Source organism: Pleurodeles waltl, chromosome 5 (genome assembly GCF_031143425.1).
Source record: "Pleurodeles waltl isolate 20211129_DDA chromosome 5, aPleWal1.hap1.20221129, whole genome shotgun sequence".
In the NCBI taxonomy this organism is placed as follows: domain Eukaryota; kingdom Metazoa; phylum Chordata; class Amphibia; order Caudata; family Salamandridae; genus Pleurodeles; species Pleurodeles waltl.
The window spans coordinates 466,925,470-466,938,022 of NC_090444.1; the positions used below are offsets into that span (position 1 = coordinate 466,925,470).

General features: G+C 43.7%; 1 protein-coding gene across 1 annotated transcript in view; it reads right to left on the bottom strand.

Moving 5' to 3' along the window:
- The window catches only part of IFNGR1 (interferon gamma receptor 1), a 257,484-nt gene that overhangs the window by 90,208 nt on the left and 154,723 nt on the right, over positions 1-12,553 (bottom strand). The window contains exon 4 of the mRNA XM_069234280.1: positions 5,030-5,184. Coding sequence (XP_069090381.1) covers positions 5,030-5,184 — 155 coding nt within the window. The remainder of the gene's footprint in view (positions 1-5,029; positions 5,185-12,553) is intronic.

Genomic DNA, 12,553 nt, shown 5'->3' on the forward strand with positions numbered 1-12,553 from the left:
AGGCTGACACACACAGATGTGCCTAATCCAATTCCATGGGACAACAAATACATGAAAGCTTTTCTAGAGCTGAGAGAATGTCTCTGTCATGCCCTGGCACTGGGATGCTTGATTAAACCAAGATGTTTATCTTGTTATGTAGTGAGAGAGAGGGCTGCGCTCTCTTAGTGCTTACCCAGATGCATGGAGATGCTAAAAAGGCCTGTGGCCTATTTTTCAATTACTGTGCAACCCGCTGCCACAAGGCTGCCTAAATGTCTAAAAATCAGTGGCTGCTGAAAGAGGAAGCCTTGAAACATATAAAATCACATCCATTGACTGTTATGGTCCCCCACTGGGTTGATGTTTTGCTTATTAGAACCAAAACCCAATACATGACTAACTCAAGATTATATAAATATGAGCAACATATCTTTGCCTCCTACAATATCCAGTTTATGTGCTGCAAGGGTTTAAATCCCAGTACTTTACTACCCTTGCCTGAGAGTGATGTGTCTGATAAACTTGGGCATGACTGTATTGATGTCACAGAATTATACACCAAGCCAAGACGCAACATGAAAGATAAGCCTTTAATTGGACCTGATTATGTCGTATTTGTTGATGGCTTATGCTTAAGAATGAATGAGGATTCCCTGAGAGTAGCTTATGATGTCTACACAAGTTGCAGAATTATTTGCTCTCACCATAGCCTGCAGCTTAACTGCTCAAAAGAGTGACTTTTTTATTTTTTTTACAGATAGTAAGTATGGCTTTGGTGTGGTCCATGATTTTAGAAAGGTATGGTCACAAAGAGGTTTCATGACATCTTCTGTCTCTCCTATCAGAAACGGTGAGCATGTGAGAAAACTTCTAGAAGCTATGCAGCTTCCGAATGAAACTGGTGTTGTAAAACATGCAGCACGCCGGAGTGACCATGATTGGCAACAGATATTCAAATAAAGTGAAATGCTATTGTACAATTGTGGCCTGTACATTTAATGGAACATTCACAGATGAATTTCCAGAGGACACTGTCTTTTCATTGTTGATGTCTATAGCTGACACCTGGGAAGAACTGAAAGTTTTGCAGGAAAACGTTACAGAAGCTGAACAACAGGATTAGATCAGAGCAGGATGTAGAAAAGATGCAAATTACATTTGGGTTTCGGCAGATGGGAGACCAGTTTTACCAGATAGTTCACTATCACCCATGACGCAATATTTCCATGGGCCCCACACAATTAGGTAGGAATACAATGGTTAGGTCATTTAGGCAAAATTGGCTCTACCACAGATTTAGGGTTCATACCGAAGAATTGTACCATCGCAATGTAACATGTAAACAGATGTATGTATGGAAGTGAACACCAGCTAAATTAAGTCGCGTAGGAAGATCAGGTGGTCCCTTTACCAGATGCAGATGGATACTCACAGGAAGAGCCATGAGACTACCTGCTGTACCTGCAAATGCACTTGTGAACATAACAGATGACATGGTACTCGATTACTGCAAAGGACTGGCTGATGTGGTGTGTTTCTTCTCTCAACAGGTTGAAGCTGTCACTGCAAACCTGCATAAAGAGCAGTGCTACGCCCTGAACCAAGGAGATTGGGCTTTCAGCAAGAAGCATATGAGAAAGTCCTGTCTGAAGAAAAGGTGGAAAGGCACCTACCAGGTGATTTTGTTTGCGTACGCTGTTGTCAAATGTGCTGGAGTGCCAAACTTGGTGCATGCTTCGCATACCCAGAATGAGAGATCTGTATGAAGAAATAGTGTTCCAAAAGCCAGAATGGAGAACACTGGTGACGACTGTGCCACAGCAAACTGTACAAATCGCACAAGTAAAAGAAACAGACCGCAAGAAGTAAGGTTTGAAGAACTCCAATTCTCAAATATCTCACAGAGTGCATTGGAGCTCTTGGTACAGAAGGTGGAGAAGCAATAAAGACTGAAATGACAATGGAGACACCTTCAAAGCAACAAGAAGATCCATGACAAGAAACAAGTACTGAATCAAGAACAAAAAGAGGCACCCACAATGCTAGATGGTAAAAGGCTTACAGTCGAAAGAAGCTGAAATAACCTGTGTCAGTTGTTTCAATGCCGCTGACAGGTGGCATTGAATCAACAGTCAAGAGACAGTCAAGCGGTTAAGTTACACAAAAGGAGATTAACAAACACTCAGAAGATCCAAAAGAGCGAGAGTACCTTGTCGAAGGCATTCAGCACCTGAATGGACTTTCTATGCGAGTCAAGTGCTAAACATTCCAACATCAGATTTGCTTCATTGGAATAAAGAACTGCCCGAACCTCACTGAAACTGTTAAAGCAAGACTTAATTTTGAGAATCTTATTGAATGAACTGTGCTAATAGACTGAAATTAAAAACTGATAAGTTGTCAAAAGAATTAAAAAGATTTACCTTGGTCCAAGGCAGTAGTAGAAGAGTAGGGATAACATTTTAGAAGAACACAGAGTAGGGTTAGGGAATACTATACGAAGACTGCTGTAAATAAAGCTGCAAGAAACTTGCAAGAAGAAAAGAAGAAACATAAAGGGCCTGATTTTGGATATTAGCGGACAAGTTACTCCATCACAACGGGGAAGGATATCCCATCCACCAAAATCTAACTCCCATAAGATAATGAGAATGGGATATAATGGAATTTAGATTTCGACAGAGAAACTCGTCCGCCAATGTGTAAATCAGACCCAAAGTCTGACTTTGCAATAGAACAAAGACACTAACTTTGCTGTTACACTCATTGTTTTAGGAGATTTGAGTTTAGATAAACGTGTATTCTAACCAGAGCAAGATGCAAGATTTTATAGGTATTACATTTTCTCAGTAGTCTTATAAGTTATAGCAATATTATTATTGATACACTTTACACCAGAGACAAAAAAATCTGTATTTTCATTCACTAACACAATATTTGTTCCTGATGTGGATGAGTTGGAAGCAATAAATAAAGAGAGGGACTAGGAGCTGATTATAAGGTCCAGCACCCATGCTCCATAAATATCGTAGTTATTCAGCAGAAGGATGCTGTTCCTACAGAAAAGGAAAGAAAAAGAAGAAATGAGAAGCTGTCAGTCAGGGCCAGGAAGGAAGCTGATTGACTGGATCCAGGGATCTGAGGGATCAGAAGGGATCGCCCTCACACACCCAAATGGGTGTCATGCTTCATCATTGGGCTGCTCCTCGTTGGGCCAGCGCTGCAATGTCCAACGGGCCCCTCAAGAGGGGCATGGGGAATTCATGTTTCCAAACAGGATGGTAAGACTTGCGCTGTAAGCCAGGTAAAGTAATTTAAGAGTTGCTATTCCCCAGCATGTGTGTGAATTTACACCCAACTTGCAACCTGACATGTCTAAAGACAGGCACTTTGCATGCCAGACCAGTGGTAGCAGCCTTTGCCCTGGCAGAATGAGTCATCTTGAGGCTGGTTATTGGCCACTGAGTAGCACATTTTTATGTAGAGGGTTACTTACCTTGAAATTGTACTTTTCTGCACTGCCTTACCTCTCTTTGCTCTGCAAACCCCACAAAGAACTGATCCACCCAATAAGCCTTGGTGCGATCAATGTAAAAGCTTAATGCTCTTTCTGGATCCAAACAATGAGGTCTTTCTTCCTCTTCTGAGGGATGAGGCAGAGAAAATAACCCCAGAAGGGTGATGGATCATCAGATGTAAAAAGGTGTGTCAACCTTGGCTGAAATGCCACCCTAGCCTGAAGCACCAGATTGTCTGGATAAAAGGTGGTATACAGTTGCTGCCTACATCTCATGCATGACAGACTGATGTTATCGCTATGAAATGAAGAAAAACATTTTAGGTCACAAAACTCAGCTATGCATTGGTTCAAATACGTTATACATTAAGCATTAAGCATGTGAGAACCAGGTTAAGGTCACAATGTGGAATCACCAATGTTTGGGTTAAAAATATAGGATTTCACCCTTTAAAAGAAAGCATCACAAAAGGTGATTTAAACAATGATAGATGATCTGTTATATACAGAAAGGCTGACAAGACCAACAGATACCCTTTAACAACGGCCACACCAAGTCCTTGCTGGGCTAAAGATAGCACAAAGAGCAACACATCTGACGTTTTCGCTTGCAGTGCCTGTATTTATCGATAGGTGCATTAAGCCACAAACTTCTCCTAGCGTCCATCATAATGAAGAAACTGAAAACGTATCTCTTCAAGGAAAACTACCTCAGCAGGCAGACATCTCACTAGCTCCACCTGCTCTCCCTATTTCCTCTGTCTCCTCCCTACCGGCACGTCCCCTTGTCCAGAGGCTCTGTAGCTAGCCAATCTACAGTTAAATTCAATCTTTAGAAATACCAAATATACATTCACGGCCTGTTAGTCACCACTCTCCCTCCATTTTGTCTGTTGAGGTGTCATTGACTTGTTGTTTCCGCCCACCATAGCATGAAGCATGGGTCAATGCGTCAGCTCACTTCAAACAATGCCTCTCTTCCCTGTGGGTGATGTCATTTTGCTTGTCCGCATCCACCTACAAAGTAGTCCACTTCATTGCCAAGTCTGGTGAGACAATATGCTTTAATTTCATGTTTTTTTTTTCTTATTATTTTTTGCCATTGGTGATATTTTTCATGTATGATGGAGGCGGGCCTATTTGCATTGGTGATGCATCTTTAAACGTGGTACACATGATTAGCTGAAATCAGTATGGCAGCATCAAAGTGCAGGATGTGGAATTAAATACTCAAACGCATGGCAGGCATAGGTCGCAAAGGACATTTCGTCACATGACCTTCCTTGTTTTGAATTGATGAAATGCACTTTTTTTTATACTTGCACATTTTAAAAAGGCAGGGTCGGATTTATAGGCGTCCGTACAATCGGCATTTTGGATTAGTAAATCTAGTTTATGATGAACTGTAGGTTATGTATGTACATCTTTTTTAATCAATCAATCTCGTTTGCGCTAAAAAAAAAAAAAAAAAAAAAAAAAAAGTTCTTAAGCAATACGGTAACAAGTCCATATCTTGTGCTTGTACAATACCTTGATTTCTTTACTCCCAAAATACAAAATGTAGGTAAAGTCTTCATAAATATCCAGTAAAGTCAGATTTTTAAACGGAGTCGAAGGATGGTACACATCGATTAAAACTTTTTGAAGGTGCATAGAAAGATAAAGCGTTGGTGGTCCTATTTTCCCTGGAAAATAAATAAAATAAAAGACACATTTAATGTTTACCTACATTATTGAAGAAAGTGGCATTTTCTATAATAGGATACGAAAACATAACATGTGTGGGTTTGCAGACTGGATTAAATAGAGACAGAGGATTTATGTCTCACTACCAGGCAAGAATTCACATGGCTACCACTCCCGCCCAATCTAGACAGCCTTCTAGAAAAGCAGGAGTAAACAAAAAATGAACCCGTCTACTACTTTTGTTCCGAGGGCAAGTCATTGAACCTACTTAAGTTACAAACCACCAAGAGCTTGCCAAACACTATACAGATTTTTCACAGTAAGGTTACATCACTTGGTAACTCTTGCAGGTGGCTGCTCGAATGCAACAGCCAAACAATAATATGCTCCTTCCTTCGTTCCTGTTTCAGCCCAATCTGTATTTCGCCTTCACATAATGAAAAATGCAACTGGAATGAATGCAACAAAAATAAATTAATATTTCCGTCTTGTCTGTTTTAACACCAAACTTGCATTATACTTCACCAAAGTGTAAACTGTAGTTCACATGCTCCTCCCCAAGAAGGAAAAGACTGTTTTACTTGCACTCGAGGGCAAGAGACATCTTGGAAGATAGCAAATATAGCTGTTCTTAACAATCCCGGCTGTTCGGAGAACGAACGCTAAATGTAGAGGCTCCGCTATCTACTGCATAACTTCATCTAACAGGACATATGTCAGGACAACACAAGCAGAATCTCAATACAAGGGGCAAGAATACTGAAACCACTAAAATAATGCTTTGCACATGTGCTTACCACAGAAAAAGACGGCAGAATAATAGGCCCAGTCTACCTTAACTTGCCTACTCTCGTGCCTTCCAATAAGAGGCAGCTTACAAAGCCTTCAGCTGCATCGTTAGATGAGATCCAGCAGTGACAGCGCAGGTGTCTGCTAGGATGTTTCCACTGTTCCAAAACACATCAGAGTAAACACCTCCGACCTCGTGCCACTGGCTGGGGCGTATCATGAGCTGCATTGCCTCCAGCGCTGGGGCTTGCAGAAGGCACCTGCCCCCCGCCCTCGCTCACAGACATGTTTATTTGAAGTATCAACAAAAAAAATTGAAATGCTCTAAGTTGTGACGTGCTAATTCTAAAGAAAACCCCGTCACGACTCGTTTATTAAACATTTAAGAAATGATATTGAAGTTGCGATGTGAAAACAAATTGCCCTTTTTTCTCCACGGAACACTCGGAAACAGGCTGCAGTACTGGCTGCACGTTTGTGCTGCTCACACTCTGGATACCCAAGACTTCAGGCACTGCGGCTCACTCGCCAACTGGGGGTACCCGGGTCTTGTGCCGCTCACCCTCCAACCCGGTACCTTGGTACCAGCTGGGGGTACCGTGGTCTTGTGCCGCTCACTCTCCAACCCGGTACCCGCTGGGGGTACCCGGGTCTTGTGCCGCTCACCCTCCAACCCGGTACCAGCTGGGGGTACCCGGGTCTTGTGCCGCTCACCCTCCAACCCGGTACCCGCTGGGGGTACCCGGGTCTTGTGCCGCTCACCCTCCAACCCGGTACCCGCTGGGGGTACCCGGGTCTTGTGCCGCTCACCCTCCAACCCGGTACCCGCTGGGGGTACCCGGGTCTTGTGCCGCTCACTCTCCAACCCGGTACCCGCTGGGGGTACCGTGGTCTTGTGCCGCTCACTCGCCAACCCGGGTACCGTGGTCTTGTGCTGCTCACTCTCCAACCCAGTACCCGCTGGGGTACTGTGGTCCTGTGCTGCTCACCCCTCTGGCATCTGGCAAACTCAATAGGTCTGACTTTAAAGTGCTAACACAGGCAAACAGTACATGCGTATCCCCGTGTCTGCACGTATTAGCATCCTAAGGGCAGAAGTATTCGCTTTGACAATGCTTGGTTACACCGGGCATCAGCTGTGCGGTCTACGTAAAAGCAACAGCTTATAAAAAAATAAAAGGTCAGTGGCAGCCTCAGAATCATCACTAACCAGGAAGGAACTAGACTTAAAAACATATGGTGAGGTGTATTGCAAAAGCTGCAGCAAAAGGTAATTCTTTTTCCAGATTCCGACAGCTTCATTGGTACAGCTGCTAGATGGGCACTTAGAGGGAAACCTTCATGGTTGATCACTATGCCTTAGTAAGGAATATTATCTTAAGACTATGGTAAATGACATTTTCGGATTCTTAGAGCAGCAAAATATTCACAAACCCTTTTATTTGGTGGATCTGGAGAGATGAAATACTGAATAAAACGAACTAAAATGGACAGCCTAAAAGTGCTGTTAAACGATATTGCTGCTCTTTAAGCCACTAACTTTGTCATCAAGCATTTGAGCATATTCCCTCGAGATAGATAATTCAGATTTTATTCAAATACTGCCCTGGATATGTTTAAAGATTTCCTGTTTATTCAATACATTTCAATTATCACCCAACCTTACTAGCATTTTGATTGTACCAGTCTACTAAGGGGTTCTTAGTGAACGGAAAAGCCCTGCAGAAGTCACTCCACTCTCACGATGCTGAAGGTGGTGATCTAAATTAAAGATGCAATGCAGAACTATTTCTCGAAGCATGACACTAATGATAGAAGAGTACGAGTAAGATTTTTTGTGATGCTGAAAAGAAAGGCAGTTCAAATACAATGGAAATTGTTGGAGACAAATCAAGATTGCGGGGTGGTTTCATATTCACCCAGCCTCTCAGAGTACATCTCCAACATTTTTTTAGTGGTAGGAAGTACATTAATAATTTTATAGAAGAAGGCAATGTGGGATCAGAAGCTTACCATCAAATATGGACACTCCAAAACCGGGTTAAATCTCAATTTCTTGAGGCAATTTGTTCCCTGCATTAAGGCACCTCCAAGAATATCAAATTAGCAGAGTAAAAACAGTTCAGTAAGTAACAGCTTCCATTCAATAACTCAGTTCTAGATCAATTAAGGTTTTTTTTTCCACTGCGAAAATTAAAAATAAATGGTAGCTTTTTATGCCTATTTCTGATATCTAGTGTTTTATTTAGCTCCTATTGGAGGATTGCTGCTCTAGTACTTTTTGGTAATTGTGTCACTAAAATAAAGTACCTTTATTTTTGTAACACTGAGTGTTTTCTTTTATGTGTGTAAGTGCTGTGTGACTATACTGGTATTGCAGGAGCATGCCAGCCAACTGGAGCAGCGAGCTAGTAGTAACCGCACCTCCCCCCTTGTCCCAAATATTTTGATTATGTCGTGCACCTAACCAAAGCACCAGCAGCTCCTAAAGGTGCGACCAGAAAAAAAAAGTTCCAAAGTCTATAAATTATAGATGGAGGGGCACCAATGGAATTCAAAGAAACGAAGAATCATCCAGGCATGATACTCCAACGTAGTCTTTATTTACATCAATACACCAAAGAAAACAGCCAACACGTTTCCTTCACCACGTGATCTTCCTCAGCGCATTAATGTATCTATTCATGGCGTCCTACTGAGTGATTTCAAGGATCGGGGGAGTGTATTATCATGGTCAATGGAATTCGAATTGTACTGCATTGGAGTTACCACATGTTACTCAGAGACATTACAATGGAATACATATATTTGGACTTGGTAACTTTCCGTATGAATAGAAACCATTAATCCCCTGTGGAAGTTCACATGTGGTGAACGAAACGTGTTGGTTGTTTTCTTTGGTGTATTGAACTAAATAAGACTACATGGGAGTATCATGCCTGGATGAGTCTACGTTTCCATGCATTCCGTTGGTGCCCCTCCTTCTATAATTTATAGTGGTATTGCATGAGCTTTGCATGTCTCCTATATATTCCTTGGCTGCTCATCCACATCTACCTCTTGAGAGCCCGGCTTCTAGACACTGCCTACACTACACTAATAGGGGATACCTGGACCTGGTGTAAGTACCTTAGGTACCCACCACACACGAGGCCGACTTCCTACACGAAGGAACAGATCCATTTTAGAGCGGATCCTTCTATGCCAATCTTGGGTTTATGGGAGACAGTGTTGAAGGCTGCAAATAGTTTGAGCAGGATGAGGGCCGATATTTCTGCTCAGTCCAGGATGATTTGAATGCCATCAATGCCCACAATCAGTGCTGTTTCGATGCTCTAGCTCTTTCTGAATCTTGATTTAGTGTTGTCTAGAAGATGGTGTAGTTTGAGGTGGGTTGTGAGTTGGTTGTTGATGGCCTCAATCACTTTGGCTGGATAGGGAAGCAGGGACATGGGTCGGAAGTTGCTCAGTTGGTTCAGGTTGGCTGTGGTCTTCGTGAGGAGGGTGCTGACTTTTGCAAGTTTCCGTTCATCCAGGAAAGTGTCAGATGTGATGGATGTGTTGATAATGTGTGTCAGAGTGGTGCTTATTGGTTTTGCTCACAGGTTGTAGATGTGGTGGGGGCATGGGCTCCCTGGGGCCCCTGAGTGGATTGCCCCAGATGCAGCTTGGAATGCTGAACCTGGCAGGGGTGCTGACTTAAGATGTGTTGATTGGAAGTGGATGATGGAGTGGTAGGTCCATATAAGTGGTGTGGTATGGTGGAATTGTAATTGATGCTGTCGCTTGTGGTGAAGATGCGGTCCAATGTGTGTCCTGCAGTACGTGTTGGTTCTGGGACAATCTGGATGAGTCCGATATTGCTCAAGCTTTCGAGGAGTGCTGTGGAGCAGGGGTTGTTTCGGTCTTCCATGTGAAAGCAGAGGTCACCAAGGAGAATGCAGGCTTTGGAGTCAATGGTGAGAGGAGCGATGTAGTTGGTGATTGTTAGAAATGGGGTCTTTGGTTGGCAGTCAGGTTACCCCCTGTCCAAGCAAGGACCCTCACTCTAGTCAGGGTACGTCACACACAATACAAATTATCCTGTGCCCACCCTCTGGTAGCTTGGCACTGAGCAGTCAGGCTCAACATAAAAGGCAATGTGTGAAGTATTTGTGCAATAAATCATACAACAACAATATAGCACTACAAAAATACATCACACAGTGTTTGTAAAAATATAGAATATTTATCTGGTTAAATGCAGGTCAAAATAATCAAAATTTGATAAGTAAACGTTGAGATATCACTTCAGAGAATGATTAAAAAAAGTCTTTAGTCTTTAAAAAGCAACCAGTGTCTCTTGCAAACACAAAGTACCTGGTTTGCGGCGAAATTATCCGCAAGGGGCCGCAGAGGAGGAGCTGCATGGAAAATGGGGTGGTGTGCGTCGGTTTCTCCAGGCGCACACAGACGATTTGTCTATATTTTTCCACGCAATCAGGGCCTTGCGTCGATTTCCGGCGTGAAGACTTGGATTCTCCTTCGTTTGCAGGGTATTTGGATGCCCCGGGGTCATGTAGAGAAATCTTGGGCGTGCAGGACGAAGTCACAGGAGCTGCGTTGTTCCGGTTTGGTGTGTGGTGATTTTCTCACTGCGATGCAGGCTGTGTGTTGAATTTTCACTGCACAAGGAGTTCTTTGCAAGAGGAAGTCTTTTTGGCCCTGAGACGTCAAGGAACAGGAGGCAAGGTCTACCCAAGCCCTTGGAAAGCACTTCTCAGCAGAGCCAGAGGGCAGCAAGGCAGCAGTTCTTTGCAGAAAGGCAGCCACGTGAGTCCTTTGAGCAGCCAGGCAGTTCCACTTGGCAGGTAGCAGGGTCTGGTTCAGGGTTTCTTCACCAGTGGTATCTTGTCCAGAAGTGTCTGAGTTGGTAGGGTCAGAGGCCATGTTTAAATACCCAAATGTGCCTTTGAAGTGAGGGGGGGGGGAGGGGGACTTCAAAGAGTGGCTTAGAAGTGCGCCAGGTCCCCTTTCAGTTCCATCCAGGGTCCCAGTAGGTGGTTTGGCAGTATATTGTGTGAGGGCAGGTCACTGTCCTTTCAAATGTGTCAGGCCCTCCACCCTCCCAGCCCAGGAAGACCCATTCAGTATGCAGGTGTGACCGAGCATCCAGTGTTTGGGGTAGTCTGAGTGAAATGCACAAGGGAGCTGTCAACTAACCTAGCCAGATGTGGATTGTAAGGCACAGAAAGATTTAAGTGCAGAGAAATGCTCACTTCCTAAAAGTGACATTTCTAAAATAGTAATATTAAATCCAACTTCACCAGTCAGAAGGATTTTGTATTACCATTCTGGCCATACTAAATATGACCTTGTTACTCCTTTCAGATCAGAATCTACCACTCAAACAGTATATATGAGGGAAGCCCTAATGTTAGCCTATGAAAGGAGCAGGCCTCACTGCAGTGTAAAACGAATTCAGGAGTTCTACACTACCAGGACATATAAACTACACAGGTATGTATCCTGGCTTTTATCTACGTAGCACTCTGCCCTATGGGTTACCTAGGGCCTACCTTAGGGGTGACTTAAATGTAGAAAAAGGGGAGTTTAAGGCTTGGCAAGTACTTTTAAATGCCAAGTCGAATTGGCAGTGAAAGTGCACACACAGGCCTTGCCATGGCAGGCCTGAGGCATGGTTAAGGGGCTACTCATGTGGGTGGCACAATCAGTGCTGCAGGCCCACTAGTAGCGTTTAATCTACAGGCCCTGGGCACATGTAGTGCACTTTACTGGGGACTTACAAATAGATTAAATAAGCCAATTGGGTAGTAACCAATGTCACCATGTTTTCAGGGCGAGAGCATGAGCACTTTAGCACTGGTTAGCATTGGTAAAGGGCGCAGAGTCCTAAAACCAGCAAAAACAGTGTCCAAAAACTGGAGGGAGGCAGCCAAAAAGTTAGGGGTGGCCACACTAAGGCTGTCAGGTCTAACAGTGATGAAGTTGCTAAAGGTGACTTGTGGTCCATGTTGTCGGTAGGTAAGGGTTCCATTCAGGATGAAGTCTTCTGAGATCTGCAGGCTGAAGTGCAGGTGTTCCATGAATGGGGTGGTGTTCTATGTTGATGCTGTACAGTTGATGGATTCCTTGTAGGTCAATGAAGTTCTCCTCCTGACTTGTGAAGGGAGTCCAGTCGAGCTATCCTGTAGCCTGCTGGGATCGCCATGGCCATTATCAGGAGCCGATGAAAGTTCACCCAAGTCTCAGTGATAAAGAGGATGTCAGGAGTGTCAATAATCACCAAGACCTATATTTTGGTTGTGTTCTTGCTGAGTGATTGTGTGTTGAGAAGCCTCCATGCAAATGCGTGATGTGTGGGTTTGCTGAAGTGTATGGTGTAAGGTCGGGGGAAGGCACTGTTGATGCTTGTGTGACGTGTGTTGGGAGGGGGTGTAGAGGGTTTTAGTATTTGCTGGAGAACTGTCAGTGGGTGCAGGTGAAAGCTCCTAACGTGGTGTGAGGTGTGACACAGCAGCAGTTTTGAGAACAGCGTCTGGGGTCTAGCGTCCTAAGGAGTGCTGGTAAGTATCACTG